The following is a 21,309-nucleotide window of genomic DNA, read 5'->3' as shown; positions in this document are numbered from 1 at the left end:
TTTGTAAATCCATATTGCGATGAAAAGGGGAGAAAAGGGCCTTTCTGCAGTCCTGTCGTCTGATTGGCCGATCGCTGTCTCCCGGCATGCAAGCGGAGCTGAGACGGATCCCGATCCGGTGGGAGGAACCGGTGATGGGGGGAGGTGAACGGGTGGAGGTGGGTGGTGGAGGTGGTGGTGGTGGGGCGTTAAGGTTCCTGGGGAGGGGTCCGGGCGGCAATGGGGGGTCTCAGGGCTGGCTGCCGTGGGAGGACAGCAGCCTGGTTCTCTCCTTGGCGGAGCCGCGGCGCTGCAGCGCGCCCCCGCTTCCGCCAATGGCGACAGGGGCATCCCCCCAGTCGCAGCGGTCGCCTCCACCCTCCGAGCGCCGCGAGTTCTGTCGGGTGGGGGTCCCGTGGGGCCGCCCGTTCTCATCTGGAACGTAATGATTCAGGTTATTTGGAACGATCTGGAAGCGTCTAGAACAAAGACCATCAACCTCCTCCACCTCCAGGAGCCTCACATTTATCCATCATCCCTCCATCATCATCCATCCATCCATCATCCCTCCATCATCATCCATCCATCCATCATCCCTCCATCATCATCCCTCCATCATCATCCATCCATCATCCCTCCATCATCATCCATCCATCATCCCTCGTTCATTCCTCCTCCATCATCATCCATCCACCATCATCCCTCCATCATCCATCATCCCTCCATTCATCCCTCCATCGATGTACCCCTCCTCCACCCATCAATCAATCCATTCAACCTGAGAGTGGATTTGAACCCAGGTCTATGGAGCGTTGAGGCTAACCATAAACATACTGTAAACAAATACAAATATAGAAATACATCCAAGACATACTGTACATAATACATACTGTAAACAAATACAAATATAGAAATACATCCAAGACATACTGTACATAATACATACTGTAAACAAATACAAATATAGGATTACATCCAATACACAGTATGTTCCTCATGATCAGAGTTGTACCAGTGCTTCACAACATTTCTAACCCTGCAAATAATTCATAATTTACACCTGGACCTGGAGCACAAACACAACTCAGCCAGTGCACGTGTGTCTGTGTGTGTGTGTGTGTGTGTGTTTGGGTGCATGTGTGTGTGTGTGTTTGTGTGCATGTGTGCGTGTGTGTTTGTGTGCATGTGTGTGTGTGTGTGTTTGTGTGCATGTGTGTGTGTGTGTTTGTGTGCATGTGTGTGTGTGTGTTTGGGTGCATGTGTGTGTTTGTGTGTTTTTGTGCATGTGTGTGTGTGTGTGCATGTGTGTGTGTGTGTGTTTGGGTGCATGTGTGTGTGTGTGTGTGTTTGTGTGCATGTGTGTGTGTGTGTGTGTGTGTGTGTTTGTGTGCATGTGTGTGTGTGTGTGTTTGGGTGCATGTGTGTGTGTGTGTTTGTGTGCATGTGTGTGTGTGTGTGTTTGTGTGCATGTGTGTGTGTGTGTTTGTGTGCATGTGTGTGTGTTTGGGTGCATGTGTGTGTGTGTGTTTGTGTGCATGTGTGTGTGTGTGTGTTTGGGTGCATGTGTGTGTGTGTGTTTGTGTGCATGTGTGTGTGTGTGTTTGTGTGCATGTGTGTGTGTGTGTTTGTGTGCATGTGTGTGTGTGTGTGTGTTTGGGTGCATGTGTGTGTGTGTGTGTGTTTGTGTGCATGTGTGTGTGTGTGTTTGTGTGCATGTGTGCGTGTGTGTTTGTGTGCATGTGTGTGTTTGGGTGCATGTGTGTGTGTGTGTGTTTTTGTGCATGTGTGTGTGTGTGTTTGTGTGCATGTGTGTGTGTGTGTGTTTGGGTGCATGTGTGTGTGTGTGTGTGTTTGTGTGCATGTGTGTGTGTGTGTGTTTGTGTGCATGTGTGTGTGTGTGTTTGTGTGCATGTGTGTGTGTGTGTTTGGGTGCATGTGTGTCCGTCTCACCAGACAGAGTGTGTGTGAGGGCGGGGTCATGGTAGCTGAGGAGATGAGCCTGAATCGTCTCCACGATGCGCTTGAACCTGCGACTCGGACCTGGAACACATGCACGCAAGCACAGATGCACGCACGCACGCACGGACGCACGCACGCACACACACACATACACACACACACACACACACACACACACACACACACACACTAATAAACTCACAGTTGTAAACTAGAAAAGGCATTTCCAGAAAATAAAAACCCATCATCTCCATTGATTTGGTTGAGTTCAACACAACATGTGGCCTGCAGTGGGCGCCAAACACGTGCAATGTGAATGAGCCCTTTGAACTGCTGACGTAGCAGGTAACACAATAGAATATGTCTTTATTGTCATTGTACAAGAGGGCTACAGCCAAAAGTGTTCTCTGCATTTGACCAATCCTCTACCTAGGAGCAGTGGGCAGCCCCAGTGCAGTGCCCAGGGACCAACTCCAGCTCTTTTGCCAGTGCTTTGCTCAAGGGCACCGATGGGAGCATTAACCCCTGACATGCATGTGTTTAATGACGGGTGGAGCTCATGTAATTACAGTTGTGCTCCATGTCCGTCCATAGAGCTGCAGTGCAGACATTATGTACTTATTCCAAACTGAACCATGATTAATGTGACAAGCTACCTGCGTTATTACACTGTTACAACACCTCTATGGAAAGATGCATTCAAACACATATTCTATGCATTTTGGAGCCAATACATCAACATCTTCTGTCACGATATCACTTTTACCAGGGTTAGTGACAATTGAACAAATGGTCTTTGAGTTTGTATTTTGTATAAAACCTTGTTGAAATGTAAGGTTTGACAGAAAACACATTGCTGAACTGATTTGATCTGTTTTCACAAACATTTTGGTCCCCTGATGCGTCCCCCAAAAATTATAATAATAATTAAATTGGTCTGAAAAACCAAAACAGACAAAACCAGCAGAGAAAAGCTATTATTGAAAAAGATCAATACGGCAAAGAAAGATGAATCGTCTGAACTCCGAGTCCTTATTCGAAAGTCAACATCACAATTTTAAGTTTAAGAATAATCAAACAAAAAAAAGTAAAAAAAACTTTTTAGCAATTAACCTTAGTGACCTCATCTGACCTATCCAGGTAATGTTTTTGTGAAATATGTCATCAAATGTTTCATATTGATATTTCACCTCATCCATCGTTCCTTAGGGACATCTCTCAAAAGTGTTCTTTTAGTTTGATGAAATGGAAAATTGCTTGTCAAAAATTACCTCCTGCAACTTGTTAACAATGCAACTTAAACTTGAGAAGTAAAAATGTAGAAGTGAACAGATATTTAGGGCATTTTGCTGCGTTTCTTTGGGAGTCAAAGTGGGAGAGTACGGGCTCAATGTGTTCCAGATGCTCTGCTCTGCCTGTTCCATCTGTACAGGAGCTAAAATGATGCTGAGCTCGTTCTGTCTGACAACTCGACGGAGCCACATGCTTCCACGCCCTTATATGGGCCTATTGAAGCGGCCAATCCCTGCTGGCCTACCGGCTTTGCTGCCTGCTTTGCTGCCTGCTTTGCTGCCTGTTTTGCTTCCTGCTTGGTTACCCATTTTGCATCCTGCTTTGCTAGCTGCTTTGCTGCTGTTTGCATCCTGCTTTGCTTCCGGCTTTGTTCCCTGTTTTGCCTCCTGCTTTGCTGCCTGCTTTGCTCTCTGGTTTGTTGCCTGCTTTTCTTCCTGCTTTGTTGCCTGTTTTACTTCCTGCTTTGTTTCCTGATTTGCTGTTTTGCTTCCTGCTTTGCTTCCTGCTGTGCTGCCTGCTTTGCTTCCTGTTTTGCTGCCTGCTTTGCTGCCTGCCTTTGCTGCCTGCCTTGCTGCCTGCTTTGCTGCGGTTTTGCACTCCACCCACCTCCCCTGCATCTACCTTTTGGGCTCCACTCTTCTATCCGATTGTGACTTCAGCTCTGTTATCTCGGTACATCTCAGACCCAAGTAATCTGGAACCTAAAAGATGGTGGTTCCTTCACCCTTCTCCCAGTGGGAGCTCGGATTTGTCCGACTTCCGACTTCCCCGGAAGGCGGCAGCAGAAATCATCAGGGTAAGTTCCGCGTCAAACATTGGACACTTGCCTGAAATCAGGGTGAAGGTCACGCTGTGGATGCCCGTCTGCCTTCGGCCGTCCCTCTCCCTCTCCCTCTCCCTCTCCCTCTCTCTGTCCCTCTCCCTCTCTCCCTCGGAGAAGGAGATGTCCACCTGGAACTTGACGGGCTTTTGGAAGACCGAGGGGCCGGCGGAGGAGCGGTGCTCGGCCCGGAAGCAGGTCTGAGACAAGACGCTGTGGCTGAGAGCTGGGATCTGCAGCGGGGGGCGGGGCAGGGGAGGCAGAGAGACCAACAGACTTAGGAGAGGTGTGGGGGGGGGGGGGGGGGGGAGGGGGAGGGGGTGAGGTGAGCACGGTGGGGGCGGGAGGCAGGGGAGAGAGAGTGAGCCGTTGGTGAAAGCACAACAGAAAGCAGAGCGCATGCGGGCGGACACTCAGGAAGCCTGTGCTGTGTGTGATGAGATGGAAGGTGTTGATGTCACACTTTCTGCTTCAACATTCAACTGCATTACATGGTCTGTGTTTCATGAAGTCCCACAATGCAGCAGAAACTGGCTGCAGCTGCCTTGCACTGCTGCGCGCGCCCGGCCTTGGCGTTGTTGCCGATGGAGGCGGATCCCGCCACCAACAAAGGAAACGGCCCGTGCAGAATGTAAATAAATAAGTAGGTGACCTCAGAGTAGAAGGTGACCTCAGAGTGTCGATGAAGGAGGTTATTTAGAAAATAACAACCGTGGGCTGCACATTATCCTGCTTACACACCGCATACTGAAGACGGAATATTGATTTACAATTATTTTACGTATGTCTCGTTTTACAACTAGTATGACTCATTTTATAGCTAGTACATCTGGTTTTATAACCAGTATGTCTAGTTTTATAACTAGTATGCCTAGTTTTATAAGTAGTATGTCTAGTTTTATAACAAGCATGTCTAGTTTTATAACTAGTATGTCTAGTTTTATACCAAGCATGTCTAGTTTTACAATTGGTATGTCTAGTTTTATAACTACTATGTCTAGATTTATAACAAGCATGTCTTGTTTTATAACTGGTATGTCTAGTTTTATAACAAGCATGTCTAGTTTTATAACTACTATGTCTAAATCTATAACAAGCACGCCTAGTTTTATCACTAGTATGTCTAGTTTTATCAGTAGTATGTCTAGTTTTATAACTAGTATGTCTAGTTTTATCAGTAGTATGTCTAGTTTTATAACAAGCATGTCTAGTTTAATAACAAGCATGTCTAGTTTTATAACTAGTATGTCTAGTTTTATAACTAGTATGTCTAGGTTTATAACTACTATGTCTAGTTTTACAACAAGCATGTCTAGTTTTATAACTAGTATGTCTAGTTTTATAACAAGCATGTCTAGTTTTATAATTGGTATGTCTAGTTTTATAACTACTATGTCTAGATTTATAACAAGCATGTCTTGTTTTATAACTACTATGTCTAGATTTATAACAAGCATGTCTTGTTTTATAACTGGTATGTCTAGTTTTATAACAAGCATGTCTAGTTTTATAACTACTATGTCTAAATCTATAACAAGCACGCCTAGTTTTATCACTAGTATGTCTAGTTTTATAACTAGTATGTCTAGTTTTATCAGTAGTATGTCTAGTTTTATAACTAGTATGTCTAGTTTTATCAGTAGTATGTCTAGTTTTATAACAAGCATGTCTAGTTTAATAACAAGCATGTCTAGTTTTATAACAAGCATGTCTAGTTTTATAACTACTATGTCTAAATCTATAACAAGCACGCCTAGTTTTATCACTAGTATGTCTAGTTTTATAACTAGTATGTCTAGTTTTATCAGTAGTATGTCTAGTTTTATAACAAGCATGTCTAGTTTAATAACAAGCATGTCTAGTTTTATAACTAGTATGTCTAGTTTTATAACTAGTATGTCTAGGTTTATAACTACTATGTCTAGTTTTACAACAAGCATGTCTAGTTTTATAACTAGTATGTCTAGTTTTATAACAAGCATGTCTAGTTTTATAATTGGTATGTCTAGTTTTATAACTACTATGTCTAGATTTATAACAAGCATGTCTTGTTTTATAACTACTATGTCTAGATTTATAACAAGCATGTCTTGTTTTATAACTGGTATGTCTAGTTTTATAACTACTATGTCTAGATTTATAACAAGCATGTCTTGTTTTACAACTACTATGTCTAGTTTTATAACTAGTATGTCTAGTTTTATAACAAGCATGTCTAGTTTTATAACTGGTATGTCAAGTTTTACAACTACTATGTCTAGTTTTATAACTAGTATGTCTAGTTTTATAACAAGCCTGTTTAGTTTTAATACTACTATATCTAGTTTTATAACAAGCATGTCTAGTTTTAAAAGTCGTTTTTCTAGGTTTACAACTACCATGTCTAGTTTTATAACAAGCATGTCTAGTTTTATAACAAGCATGTCTAGTTTTATAACTAGTATGTCAAGTTTTATAACTAGTATGTCTAGTTTTATAACTGTCTAGTTTTATAACCACTATGTCTAGCTTTATAACTTTGTCTAGTTTTATAGCAAGCATGTCTAGTTTTATAACTAGTATGTCTACCTTCATAACTAGTATGTCTAGTTTTATAACTACTATGTCTAGTTTTATAACTAGTATGTCAAGTTTTATAACTACTATGTCTCGTTTTATAACAAGCATGTCTTGTTTTATAACTAGTATGTCTAGTTTTATAACTGGTATGTCAAGTTTTATAACTACTATGTCTAGTTTTATAACAAGCATGTCTAGTTTTATAACTAGTATGTCTAGCTTTATAACTGGTATGTCTAGTTTTATAACTACTATGTCTAGTTTTATAACAAGCATGTCTAGTTTTATAACTGGTATGTCAAGTTTTATAACTAGTATGTCTAGTTTTATAACAAGCATGTCTTGTTTTATAACTAGTATGTCTAGTTTTATAACAAGCATGTCTAGTTTTATAACTGGTATGTCAAGTTTTATAACTAGTATGTCTAGTTTTATAACAAGCATGTCTTGTTTTATAACTAGTATGTCTAGTTTTATAACAAGCATGTCTAGTTTTATAACTGGTATGTCTAGTTTTATAACTACTATGTCTAGTTTTATAACAAGCATGTCTAGTTTTATAACTGGTATGTCAAGTTTTATAACTAGTATGTCTAGTTTTATAACAAGCATGTCTAGTTTTATAACTGGTATGTCAAGTTTTATAACTAGTATGTCTAGTTTTATAACAAGCATGTCTAGTTTTATAACTGGTATGTCAAGTTTTATAACTAGTATGTCTAGTTTTATAACTAGTATGTCTAGTTTTATAACAAGCATGTCTAGTTTTATAACTGGTATGTCAAGTTTTATAACTAGTATGTCTAGTTTTATAACAAGCATGTCTTGTTTTATAACTAGTATGTCTAGTTTTATAACAAGCATGTCTAGTTTTATAACTGGTATGTCTAGTTTTATAACTACTATGTCTAGATTTATAACAAGCATGTCTAGTTTTATAACTAGTATGTCTAGTTTTATAACTACTATGTCTAGTTTTATAACAAGCATGTCTAGTTTTATAACTACTGTGTGTAGATTTATAACAAGCATGTCTAGTTTTATAACAAGCATTTCTAGTTTTATAACTACTATGTCTAGTTTTATAATAAGCATGTTTGGTTTTATAAGTAGTATATCTAGTTTTATAACTAGTATGTCTACTCTTATAACTAGTATGACTAGTTGAAAAACATTTACATTCCTGGTGAATGGGATGTCTTTCTTCCCTCTCTTCTCCCAGTAGTGTTTGTAGTGTTTGTAATGAGTATTTGTATTTATAGTCTCACGTGAAGCTCTTTGAATGGCTCTTGTGTTGCTTTACATACCTGCCTTTCCTAATCATCGTTAAGTAAATAGTACACAGTACACAGGACTAATACTGATCACATTTTTGGATGTATTCATTATTCTTCAAATATATCTGTCAGCGGCCCGGTGTGAGCACGTCAGATACTCACAGACAGGAAGGCGTGGACGATGTCGGCTTTGACTGAACTCAGCGGTTTGTCTCGGATCACCACGAAGATCTGCTCCTCCTTCTCCAGGCTGATGAAGTTCCCGAACCACGACTTCTTAGCCAGCCTGGAACATAGACATCAATATGAGAGAAAACACTCCAACGCATGTACTGTGTGCGGTACTGTTTGTCTGAGTACTGCCTTACTCAGGGCTGGACTCCGGCGTTAAACTGGTCATTTCTTCTGAGGTAGGAACTGGAGGAGAGAGACGGACGGAGGATTCAAACACAGAGATCAGGACGTTCAGCTCTGTTTCAACTCAGTCTCTGCTAAATGAATAAATGCAAATGTAAAATGTTTTTATTTTTTTCGCGGTGATGCCGCATGCGATCCTCCTCCAGACATTCTTTTTATTTTAATATTAGAAACAAACACACAGCAGAATTATATTTGAAATACTTACATTTCCCTCATCTGTAGTTCCTTCACAGACAGGCGGTATCAAGTCCTATTTCTTAAGCCGACGGAGCAGTTCCTGTGTTATTTCTCCATTCGTGGGTGGAGTTACTCTTGGTGGGGGCAGTTCTAACTGGACTGAGGCCCCACTTGACATAGGGAGGGATCTGAGTCTGACCCACTATTTGAATCACATGTTTTCTGGATTAGGGACCTCACAACAAACTGACTGGCTTGTCTTATTCCAGTGTGTGTGGTAGTAGGCCAATCAGAGAGCCAAATACATGTGCACGAGCACTGAAAAAATTAGTTTTTCATAATAGGTCCCCTTTAAGATAGATACTTATCAGTCAGATAGCATTTGGCATTTTGAAATAACGGAATGAATCAAACTTTTAAGGCCTAATATTTGTAAAACGCACATCTTAAGACTTTTAAAATGTCCACTTATTGCCAGAAACCTCCATGCACATGCGCGTGCATGTGTGCATGTGCACTCACCCTGCAGCTTGCGGCGGTGGAAGCGCGGCGACCCCAGCAAGCTGCTCTTGAAGGAGTTGAGCCGGGTCCTCCAGTGAGCGGAGCCTCCACCTGCGCCGGGGCTGGAGGGCGGGGTGAGAGAGCCTTCGGCCCGGGAGGAGGAGGAGGAGGAGGAGGAGGGCGGGGCGGAGGAGGGAAGCGGGGGGTGATGCATGGGAGTTCCCAGGGGGGTCGGCAGGGGCGAGCCCTGAGGGGTGACCTGCGCAGAGGAGGGGGGAGGGCGGGAGTACAAGCTCTTAGTCACCGAGCGGAGGACCGAGGAGGAGGAGGGGAAGAGGGAGAAGCGGGGGAGGGGTGAGAGGAGGGGCGGGGGCGAGGGTGAGGAGGGGGAGGCGTGCAGGGGAAGGGACTTGATGGGCGGCAGGTGAGGCCGCGCTCCCTTGCCGGGCAGCGTCTGGGTCTTGGGGCTGTGGAAGGGCCTGGCCCTGCGGGGTGGCGTGGGGGAGGTGGCGGCGGCGGTGACGTCTGATTGGCTGAAGGTGAAGACGGGGCTCTGATAGGACTGAGGGTGGAGGGGGGGTGGAGGGGGTGGAGGGGGGAGACAGAGGGATGGAGGGATGAGAGTCATGGTTCATGACGGAGCGAAAAGTGTGCCTGATGAAGAGATGGATGAACTACTCTGCTCTGCTGAAAACAAACAAAATACACGTTTGCTGCTGAACAGTTGTTGTGAAAGTGTTGAATTGAGCTGAAATACTATTTGAGTAAGGTTCTCAACGTAGCGTCCGGGGACCTCCACGGAGTCCTTCCAGAGGTAGGACTAAAAACAATCACGAATTAAACTTCACAGGTATTCCATGGCCAAGACGTTAGCACCGCCAGAGAACGTCCAGCAACGAGCGCTTGGATCCTAGCTCCACTGCTCATATCATGCATCACATCTCATCAATTGAAAGCTGCTCACAGCGCTAACAGGGACTGAATCGGATCAAAGGGATCAAACTGAGGGTTCTTGATATGAAAAAGGCTGAGCGTCACTGGTTTATTGTGTACATGACTATTTCGGTTTTTAGGAAACAGCTGGATGGACACGGACTCCGTAGAGCTGGATCCAACACATTTGTGTTTTTCCACCAAAATACGATTCTGATGATAAAAAGACCTTTAACGTCAATCAGAGAAACCTGAATCCTGTCTGCAGAGAGGTGAAGTTAAGGACAGAATATGGAAAAGAGTGTTTGAGATGGATGAGAGCTGTGACAGGGCGTGGCTTGAGGCTACGTGGGTGTGGCTGGCGGTGGATGGGCGTGGCTCATGGTGGTTAGGTGAGTGATGATGTGGAGGTTAGGAACAGCTCAGGGAGTGTGTCACATTAAAATACCTTCAGAAAACGACTTAAAAACAAAACCTGTTAAGTATGTAATAGTAAGGTCAGTTTGAAGTCAAACAGAAAAAGGTAAATATCAAAACATCATATTGTTCAATATTATATCGATGATATTAGAGTCGATGCCGTACCCTGGGACTGCTGAGGGGGCTGGAAGAAAGACCGGTCGAGGCTCCACTGACCGAGCGAGACCTGGAAGGCCACAAGATCACCAGAGGTCAAAGCTCATCAGAGCAGACAGGGAATGACACGTGAAATGTCAGTCTCGAAGCTAGAGCTGAAGTCGCTATAAAATCCAAAGTTCTGCTCCAAACCGGAGTTCACACAAGGTCAAGGATGCCGAAAAGTAAACGGAGAGTACAACGTACAATTGTACACACTGTTTGGTACCATTGTACAGAAATGTATTAAACAACAGTGTGTATGGATGAAACAGTCGGGGGCCAAGAATGGAACCTTGTGGGACGCTAAGACACTTTCATTTCTGTACTTTGTATTTCTGTACAATGGTACCAATAAATGTCTGTAGAAAAAAACGGTATGGAGCCAAGCATGGAACCTCGTTGGATGCCAAGAGACGTTCAGATTTTGAATGACCAATAGACACAGTGAAAGTCCTTAGTCTTTGAGACCGGTTTGAGACGAGTTAAAACAGGTCAGACAAACGCGACTTTAAACTTCCACAAACACTTGGTGAGTTGTCTAAGGGTTGGGGTTGGTGTGTACCTCTGGCTGTGTGCTGTTGTGTCAAGGCCCCTGCGTGGTGGGGTGGGAGACCCCTGTTCGGTGACACTCAGGACCTCCAGGCTCTTCCTCTCTGGGCGACAGCGGCCATGACGGGTCAACATGGGGGAGTCCACGCGCTTCCTGGGGGGGTCTGGGGGTTGGCGCAACACGTCAAGCTGAGCTTACATCTTTATAAAACAGTGTATAGGAAGATTAAATACTGTATCTTTCGATCCTTATTTGGGCCAAGATGGCTTTCTCTGAACTTCCTGTTTCCTGTACTGACCTGCGTCGTTGCGGGGCGGCAGATCCTCGTCCTCGTAGCTCGGGTAACGTTCCTTTCTGTCCAACAACAGGAAGTAGATCATCTTCTCTTGGTTCTCCCTGAGAGAGAGACAGAAAAGGTTGGAAAATACATGTCCATCAAGCTGTATACTACTTACTATTACAAACGATATGCTCGAAACTACATACTACATACTATATGCTGCATACTACATACTTTATTCTATGTACTAAATACCGCATACTACATCGTCATGCAGCCGCTCAACTTCCTCTCAGCACGTTGTCATGACGATGCTGCATGGACACTTTTACTGCCGCCTAGACGTCGCAGTGCTTTGTGGGATTTGCTCTCCAGTAAAATGTGCGGTGTTGGCATACTGTGGTATTTCACCAGATGCGGTATGTCAACCTGGTACTATTAACACACTATTTGATGCATATCATGGTTTCAGACATACTAAACACTACTTTGGTGTACAAAGGAGTTGTAGCAGTATGATAGTATGTCCTAAGTAGTGTGCTAGTATGTACTTAGTAGGATCCCAGTATGTACCGTACTAAGTAGTATGCCAGTATGTGGCAAATCAAGGGGCATGGTCAAGCACCAGCTGCAGACGACGGCGCGGCTCCCTTTCCGGTGGCCTCCAAGCTGCCTCGAATTGGACCAATCAGCGTGGCTCTCATTGGTCCGACTCGCGGCAGGGACCTTTCGCAATGTTTGTAGAGGGGATCGGCGCATGGGCTCATCAGCCGACCAGGAGCCAGAGAGCCGAACGCCATACCTGCTGTGCCCAAAACCAATAGCTCCACCACCACCACCATTATTATTATTAATATTATTATTGTTATTATTATTGTTATTATTATTATTATTATTATTATTATGATGATTATAATTATTATTGTTATCTGGTCATTGTTATCCTTCTGGTCATCGAGCCTTTTGTTCATGATGTTCATGTTCAAGATAAAAACTCTTGCCATGTTGGCAAACCATGGATAAAAGGGCTGTCTCCCTCCCTGAACCCCTACCTGTGACACCTCCACCAAAGCCCTGGGTCGAACCAGGCATCGCTGGACCATCGTCTGCGAACAGCCCGAGCCCAGCAAAGCCTGATGTCTGTCTCCCTCCCTAAACCCCTACCTGTGGGCAGAGACTCCCACAAGTGGCACCTGAAAGGGGACTCAGGAGGGGCTCATCCGCTTGCTGCGGAGCGCAAGGAGGGATTTAAGGAGGGAGACAGAGTCCTTTTTTCCGTGGTTTGCCAACATGGCAAGAGTTTTCATTATATCTTATTAAGAACAAAAGGCTCGCTGGCCAGAAGTATTGATAACAAAAATAATAATAATAATAATAATAATAATAATAATAATAATTGTGGTGGTGGGGGTTTTGGGTGCATGAGGAATGGCGTTGTGTCTCTGGTCGGCTGATGAGCCCATGCGCCGATCCCCTCTGCAAGACAGACAAACATGAAGAAAGCTCCCTGCCCAGAGGTTTGGTCCGCCACAAAGTATTTATTAAGTAGTATGCCACTATGTACTAACTAGTGTGCTAGTGTGCCAGGGGTACTTACTCCTGGCTGCGCAGGTCCTGGGTCAGCTTTCCGCGGTCCCTGAAGCAGCCTAGCGATAGCATGCTATCCACCACATCGGGGTCCAGGTCAGCCAGCGACAAGACCCCCCCCACACACACCCTGCGGGGGGGGGGCTGCTGTGGGCACGGCTCGTTGCTGCCCCCGCTGGAGGGTCACACACATCACACACACACTCTCAACTTAACATCTAAAACTCAAAAAAGCCAAAACACAGACTTAACTCTTTGAACAGCTGATAGTATAAGGAAAACACATGCAAATATATCCTCCGCAGATATTGTAATACTGCAATAATTATACTGTGAATACTACTAATGATACAAACTTTACTGAAAATGAATAATGTAACTATAAAACATCCTACAGTATTTTATAGTAATGGAGTAAATATCTGCTAAGCACCATAATATCCTTAATTATAATTATTTAACAGTAGTTAATAATAACTGGACTATAATATGCAGGCACACAGTAAAACACACATATTTCTAACAGGAAAATATGATTAAATAACAGCATGCCACACACACACACACACACACACACACACACACACACACACACACACACACACACACACACACACACACACACACACACACACACACACACTCACACACACACACACACACACACACACAGTGTGACTTACAGGTACCAGGCGTGCTTCTGGATGGCCTCTAGCTGGTGGGGGGGCACAGTGTTAGTTATATTTATAAACTTACACAAGAGTTTTAATATGCAAAACTACTCTAACCCTACCCCCCCCCCAGTTGTATGGTAAACATTAATTTAGAAAGTAAAATAAAGGAAAAAGGACTTGAAGAAACTGTCTGGCTTTCCGAGTGTTTGGATGTTAGGGTCTCAGGTCGTCAGGGTGTCAGGTCGTCAGGGTCTCAGGTAGTCAGGGCCTCAGGTCTTCAGGGTGTCAGGTCGTCAGGGTGTTGGTCATCAGGGTGTTGGTCATCAGGGTGTTGGTCGTCAGGGTCTCAGGTCGTCAGGGTCTCTGGTCGTCAGGGTGTCAGGTCGTCAGGGTGTCAGGTCGTCAGGGTGTCAGGGTCTCAGGTCGTCAGGGTGTCAGGTCGTCAGGGTGTCAGGTCGTCAGGGTGTTGGTCATCAGGGTGTTGGTCGTCAGGGTCTCAAGTCGTCAGGGTCTCAGGTCGTCAGGGTCTCTGGTCGTCAGGGTGTCAGGTCGTCAGGGTGTCAGGTCGTCAGGGTGTCAGGGTCTCAGGTCGTCAGGGTGTCAGGTCGTCAGGGTGTCAGGTCGTCAGGGTGTTGGTCATCAGGGTGTTGGTCGTCAGGGTCTCAGGTCGTCAGGGTCTCAGGTCGTCAGGGTCTCTGGTCGTCAGGGTGTCAGATCGTCAGGGTCTCAGGTCGTCCGGGTGTCAGGTCGTCAGGGTGTCAGGTCGTCAGGGTGTCAGGTCGTCAGGGTCTCAGGTGGTCAGGGTGTCAGGTCGTCAGGGTGTCAGGTCGTCAGGGTGTCAGGGTGTCAGGGTGTCAGGTCGTCAGGGTCTCAGGTCGTCAGGGTGTCAGGGTCTCAGGTCGTCAGGGTCTCAGGTCGTCAGGGTGTCAGGTCGTCAGGGTGTCAGGTCCTTAGGGTGTCAGGTCGTCAGGGTGTCAGGTCGTCAGGGTCTCAGGTCGTCAGGTTCTCAGGTCGTCAGGGTGTCAGGTCGTCAGGGTGTCAGGTCGTCAGGGTCTCAGGTCGTCAGGTTGTCAGGTCGTCAGGGTGTCAGGTCGTCAGGGTGTTGGTCGTCAGGGTGTTGGTCATCAGGGTGTCAGGTCGTCAGGGTCTCAGGTCGTCAGGGTCTCAGGTCGTCAGGGTCTCTGGTCGTCAGGGTGTCAGGTCGTCCGGGTGTCAGGTCGTCAGGGTGTCAGGTCGTCAGGGTCTCAGGTCGTCAGGGTCTCAGGTCTTCAGGGTGTCAGGTCGTCAGGGTGTAGGTCGTCAGGGTGTTGGTCATTAGGGTGTTGGTCGTCAGGGTCTCAGGTCGTCCGGGTCTCAGGTCGTCAGGGTCTCAGGTCGTTAGGATGTCAGGTCGTCAGGGTCTCAGGTCTTCAGGGTGTCAGGTCGTCAGGGTGTTGGTTGGCAGGGTGTTGGTCGTCAGGGTCTCAGGTCGTCAGGGTCTCAGGTCGTCAGGGTGTCAGGTCGTCAGGGTCTCAGGTCTTCAGGGTGTCAGGTCGTCAGGGTCTCAGGTGTTCAGGGTGTCAGGTCGTCAGGGTGTTGGTCGTCAGGGTGTTGGTCGTCAGGGTGTTGGTCGTCAGGGTCTCAGGTCGTCAGGGTCTCAGGTGGTCAGGGTGTCAGGTGGTCAGGGTGTCAGGTCGTCAGGGTCTCAGGTCGTCAGTGTCTCAGGTCGTCAGGGTCTCAGGTCCTCAGGGTGTCAGGTCGTCAGGGTGTTGGTCGTCAGGGTGTTGGTCATCAGGGTGTTGGTCGTCAGGGTGTCAGGTTGTCAGGGTCTCAGGTCTTCAGGGTGTCAGGTCGTCAGGGTGTTGGTCGTCAGGGTGTTGGTCGTCAGGGTCTCAGGTCGTCAGGGTGTCAGGTCGTCAGGGTGTCAGGTCGTCAGGGTCTCAGGTCTTCAGGGTGTCAGGTCGTCAGGGTCTCAGGTCGTCAGGGTTTTGGTCGTCAGGCTGTTGGTCGTCAGGGTCTCAGGTCGTCAGGGTCTCAGGTCGTCAGGGTGTCAGGTCGTCAGGGTGTCAGGTCGTCAGGGTATCAGGTCGTCAGGGTGTCAGGTCGTCAGGGTGTCAGATCATCAGGGTCTTAGGTCTTCAGGGTGTCAGGTAGTCAGGGTGTTGGTCATCTGGGTGTTGGTCGTCAGGGTGTTGGTCGTCAGGGTGTTGGGGTGAGCCAGCGTGCCGTACCGTGAGCCTCTTGTCGGCGTGTTTGGGTGTCATAGTGTGTCGTCATCCCATAGCATGAGCCTATTGTTGGGATCTCAGGATTTTAGGGTCTGAGGGCATCCAGGTTTTAGGATGTCATCGTTTTAGGGGTTTAGGGTGTCAGGATGTTGAGGTGTCAGGGTGTTTCATCATCCCGTAACTTGAGCCTCTTGTTGTGGCTTCAGGATTTTAGGGTCTTAGGGCATCCAGGTTTTAGGGTCTCGGGTGTCGGAGTGTCAGGTTGTGTCGTCCCGTACCGTGAGCTTCTTGTCTGGGTGTTAGGATGTCAGGGTTTAGGGGTGGTAGGGTGTCTGGTTTCCGTACCGTGAACCTCTTGTCTGGGTTAACCTCGATCATGCCCTTGAGCAGTGCCTGGCAATCTGGAGGGATGAAGTGAGGCATGTGGAAGACACCGCTCTTCACCTTCTCCAGCAGCTGACGCAGGTTGTCATGGTCGAAGGGTAGAGCGCCCTAAGCGAGAGAGGGGAAGGGAGAGAGACAGAGGGGACGTAGTATGAACCGTGTCAGTCTCCATGTTGTGGATATACTACGGAAGACTGCCGTGGCCACGTTTGTAATACACGCTGTGTTCCAGGGAAGTCGGAACTCAGAAAACCCAACCTCAGACTGGAAAAAGGTGCAAAGGAACGGCCATTGAAGTCGGAATTTCAGAGCAGTTTGTTTTGCTGAGATAACAGACGTGACGTCATGGCGACATGGAAGCTGTTCAGGGTGAACAAATAGTCAGCATCAGAATTAGAATCTGTTTATTTCACCAGATAAATTTGCACATACAAGGAATTTCTTGTGGTAACGATCGGTGCATTGTTGAACAGACAATTGGCACAAAGCTTAACAATCTGAAAAAATAAAGCAAGAATAGCCAAATATCCTAAAATCTACAGAACATGCAAAAAGGCATGGATAACAATAAATGAGTACACTGTTGCTGTTTGTTATTACTAAGTAATTACAATGTCTGCAATGTTATTATTGTATTATTACAATATTGGTTCCCTTTGCTGTTATTCTTGCATTGGGGTTTTTTTTTATTAGAAAACACTCACAGAACTTGGATCTAAACTGCTGTGAAGTTTTAGCTCCAGATGCTGTACAATTCACAAACGTATCAAACTAGAGACCAGCGAGTCGCAAACACAGACTCCCGAGGTTCCATGGAACGCAGCGTTTCCTCAAAAACAGCATCAGAATGTGTCTTACCACAAGCAGAGCAAAGAGGATCACACCACAACTCCACACGTCTGCTCTCCTCCCGTCGTACTTCTCCCCCTGAGAGACAGACAGATAGACAGACAGACAGGCAGACAGAATGGAATGAAACTATAACAACTAGAAAGTGGGGATATGCTGCCCTCATCTGGTGAAGGCGTTAAAAGTGACATTTGTTTTCATTTTTCATTTGATATCATTCTATAAAGTCCACAAAACATTTCAATAACCATTCAAAATAAATCTGATATTTTTAAGACATTTCAGTGGAAGTTGCACATAGTTTTTGCACATTTCCAAACCTGACTGGCTGGATTTAATAAACTGCAGTCCAGGTCTTGGGTCAGTAGAACTATTTACGAGACAAATTATCATTATTGTCAAGAAATGACATCTAACTCTCCTTGCTCTTGCAGCACAACCACATTTTGCTGTACATGGTATTTCATTCTAGCTTTGAATCTGTCAGTGTGTCCATATTTTGGGCTTCCATCCACATCATCCACACTTGGAAACAGAAAGAACATGAAAGGAACTTGATGTGATGCTCCTCACCCTGATGACCTCTGGACAGGCGTAGTGTGGAGACCTGGAAACACACATAACCGGAGACACTGAGCTGGTACAGTGTACTACACACACACACACACACACACACACACACACACACACACACACACACACACACACACACACACACACACACACACACACACACACACACACACACACACCCTAGGACTCACCCGCAGCTGGTCTCCAGCAGACTGTCCCCCACCTGCAGGGAGGCCATCCCAAAGTCTGCGATGCGGATGTTGTTCTTCTCGTCCAGAAGGAGGTTCTCTGGCTTCAGGTCCCTGTGACTGGAACACACACACACTACACTGTAACGCACTGGAACACACACTGTGAGACACACACACACACACACACACACACACACACACACACACACACACACACACACACACACACACAGTGTAACAACATCACTGACCAGATGGAGTGGCTGTGGCAGAAGTCCAAAGCAGATATAATTTGTCTGAAGAACTTTCGGGCTTCTTTGGGCGTGAGTCGACCTTTCTTCACCAGGTAGTCGAACAGCTCCCCGCCCGACACGTGCTCCAGCACCAGGTAGCTGTGCACACACACATGCACGCACACACGCAAGCACGCACACACAACCAAAACAATATACTAATTTTAAAAAATTGGAGTCACTTAAATAAATAACCAAAATCTGTTAATGGAATCATATAATGAAATATATGCACTCATTGACTTAGATATGAAAAGACACAGTTTAGTGTCAGTTCTGCAACCAGCCACCAAAAGGCTACAGTGAGACCTACTGCCTGTACATGTATTTACTGAACAGCTTCACAGTAAGTACATTGTGGTACAGATCAGCCAAAAGTCAACTCAGAGTGAAAACATCCCATAATATTCCTGGACAATGAGACACGTTCCCTGCAACTGAAATGTCCAACTAGTATAGCTCTTACTATGCCAAATGAGTGTAAATTAGTGTAAAACCGTACTATGCATTGAATAGTATGTGGTACCAGGATGACTGAAACTACATCTGGTGAAATATCGTAGGATGTAAACAATGCACCCTACATGGTGAGCGTATTGCACAATGCATCGTCGGTGAAAGATGCCAGTAAAGGTTTTTATGCTGCATTGACATGTCCATGTGCTAAAAGGAAGTGGAGTGACTATATGACGACTTAGTATGAAGTGTGTAGTATATACTGTGTAGTATGCAGTGTTGTGTGTAGGATGTGGTGTGTAGTATGTAGTATTTGGTGTGTAGTATGTAGTGTGTAGTGTGTAGTATGTGGTGTGTAGTCTGTAATGTGTAGTATATAGTGTGTAGTATGCAGTGTGTAGTGTGTAGTTTGTGATGTGTAGTATGTAGTATGTGGTGTGTAGTCTATAGAGTGTAGTATGTGATGTGTAGTATGTAGTATGTGGTGTGTAGTCTATAGGGTGTAGTATGTAGTGTGTAGTATGTGGTGTGTAGTATGTAGTATGCGGTATGTAGTGTGTAGTATGCAGTGCGTAGTATGTAGTATGTGGTGTGTAGTATGTAGTATGTGGTGTGTAGTCTGTAGTTTGTTGTATGTGGTGTGTATTCTGTAGAATGGAGTATATAGTGTGTAGTATGCAGTGTGTACTGTCTAGTATGTAGTGTGTAGTATATAGAGTGTACTATGTAGTGTGTAGTGTGTAGTATGCGTTACGTAGTGTGTAGTATGCAGTGCGTAGTGTGTAGTATGTATTGTGTAGTGTGTAGTATGTGGTGTGTAGTATGTAGTATGTGGTGTGTAGTCTGTAGTTTGTTGTATGTGGTGTGTATTCTGTAGAATGGAGTATATAGTGTGTAGTATGCAGTGTGTACTGTCTAGTATGTAGTGTGTAGTATATAGAGTGTACTATGTAGTGTGTAGTGTGTAGTATGCGTTACGTAGTGTGTAGTATGCAGTGCGTAGTGTGTAGTATGTATTGTGTAGTGTGTAGGTCGAGTATGTAGTGTGTTGTATGCAGTGTGTAGTGTGTAGTATGTAGTGTGTAGTATGTGGTGTGTAGTGTGTAGTACGTCATGTTTAGTATGTAGTATGTGGTGTGTAGTGTGTAGTATGTAGTATGTAGGGTGTGGTGTGTAGTGTGTAGTATGTAGTGTGTATGTAGTGTGTAGTGTGTAGTAAATAGGGTGAAGAATGTAGTGTTTAGTGTATAGTATGTGGTGTGTAGTATGTAGTATATGGTGTATAGTGTGTAGTTATTAGGATGCAGTGTGTAGCGTGTGGTACGTAGTATGTAGTGTGTAGTATATAGTGTGTAGTGTGTAGTATGTGATGTGGTACGTAGTATGTGGTGTGTAGTATGTAGTACGTGGTGGGTAGTGTGTAGTATGCAGCGTGTAGTGTGTCGTGTGTTGTATGGAGTGTGTAGTGTGCAGTAGGCAGTGTGTAGTATGTGATGTGGTACGTAGTATGTGGTGTGTAGTAGTATGTGTACTACATGTGATGCGGTACATAGTTAGTAGTGTGTGGTACGTAGTATGTAGTGTGTAGTATATAGAGTGTAGTTTTCAGTGTGTAGTGTGTATTGTGTAGCATCTAGAGTGTAGTCTGTAGTGTGTAGTGTGTAGTATGTGGTGTGTAGTATGTAGTACGTGGTGGGTAGTGTGTAGTATGCAGCGTGTAGTGTGTAGTATGTAGTGTGTAGTATGCAGCGTGTAGTGTGTAGTGTGTAGTGTGTAGTGTGTAGTATGTAGTGTGTAGTGTGTAGTATGTCGTGTGTAGTATGTAGTATGTGGTGTGTAGTGTGTAGTATGTAGGGCGTGGTGTGTAGTGTGTAGTATGTAGTGTGTAGTATGCAGTATGTGGTGTGTAGTCTGTAGTATGTGGTGTGTAGTATGTAGTATGTGGTGTGTAGTATGTAGTGTGTAGTATGCAGTGTGTAGTGTGTAGTATGCAGCGTGTAGTGTGTAGTGTGTTGTATGCAGCGTGTAGTGTATAGTGTGTAGTGTGTAGTGTGTTGTATGTAGTGTGTAGTGTGTAGTGTGTAGTGTGTAGTGTTTAGTGTGTAGTATGTCGTGTGTAGTATGTAGTATGTGGTGTGTAGTGTGTGGTGTGTAGTGTGTAGTATGTCGTGTGTAGTATGTAGTGTGTGGTGTGTAGTATGTAGTGTGTGTTGTGTAGTATGTAGTGTGTAGTATGTAGTATGTGGTGTGTAGTATGTAGTGTGTAGTATGCAGTGTGTAGTGTGTAGTATGTGGTGTGTAGTATGTAGTGTGTAGTATGCAGTGTGTAGTGTTTAGTGTGTGGTATGTAGTGTGTAGTGTGTAGTATGTAGTGTTTAGTATGCAGTATGTGGTGTGTAGTCTGTAGTGTGTCGTATAAAGTGTGTAGTATGGAGTGTGTAGTGTGTAGTATGTGGTGTGTAGTATGTAGTATGTGGTGTGTAGTGTGTAGTATGCGGTGTGTAGTTTGAAGTGTGAAGTACATAGTGTGTAATATGCAGTGTGTAGTATGTGGCGTGTAGTATGTAGTATGTAGTGTGTAGTGTGTAGTATATAGGGTGTATTATGTAGTGTGTAGTGTGTAGTATGTTGTGTGTAGTATATAGGGTGTAGTATGTAGAGTGTAGTGTGTAGTATGTGGTGTGTAGAATGTAGTGTGTAGTGAATAGGGTGAAGAATATAGTGTTTAG

The 21,309-nt window shown here is 44.9% G+C and overlaps 1 protein-coding gene across 1 annotated transcript in view; it reads right to left on the bottom strand.

The window, feature by feature from the left end:
• Positions 1–229: 229 nt before the first annotated feature.
• Positions 230–21,309, bottom strand: part of LOC307245707 (serine/threonine-protein kinase BRSK1-like) — a gene marked incomplete at both ends in the record, with an annotated part of 25,576 nt that continues 4,496 nt past the window's right edge. The window contains 16 exons of the mRNA XM_080021355.1: positions 230–414; positions 1,930–2,019; positions 4,059–4,284; positions 8,050–8,173; positions 8,256–8,304; positions 9,007–9,547; positions 10,504–10,564; positions 11,099–11,249; positions 11,385–11,482; positions 12,964–13,128; positions 13,637–13,668; positions 16,180–16,326; positions 17,077–17,145; positions 17,641–17,674; positions 17,832–17,948; positions 18,083–18,223. Coding sequence (XP_079877481.1) covers positions 230–414; positions 1,930–2,019; positions 4,059–4,284; positions 8,050–8,173; positions 8,256–8,304; positions 9,007–9,547; positions 10,504–10,564; positions 11,099–11,249; positions 11,385–11,482; positions 12,964–13,128; positions 13,637–13,668; positions 16,180–16,326; positions 17,077–17,145; positions 17,641–17,674; positions 17,832–17,948; positions 18,083–18,223 — 2,230 coding nt within the window. The remainder of the gene's footprint in view (positions 415–1,929; positions 2,020–4,058; positions 4,285–8,049; positions 8,174–8,255; positions 8,305–9,006; positions 9,548–10,503; positions 10,565–11,098; positions 11,250–11,384; positions 11,483–12,963; positions 13,129–13,636; positions 13,669–16,179; positions 16,327–17,076; positions 17,146–17,640; positions 17,675–17,831; positions 17,949–18,082; positions 18,224–21,309) is intronic.

The sequence above is a fragment of the Zeus faber genome (genome assembly GCF_960531495.2).
Source record: "Zeus faber genome assembly, chromosome: 20".
Taxonomy (NCBI): Eukaryota; Metazoa; Chordata; class Actinopteri; order Zeiformes; family Zeidae; genus Zeus; species Zeus faber.
Note: the sequence above shows the minus strand (reverse complement) of the source record. Positions and strands in the feature narration are given on the sequence as shown.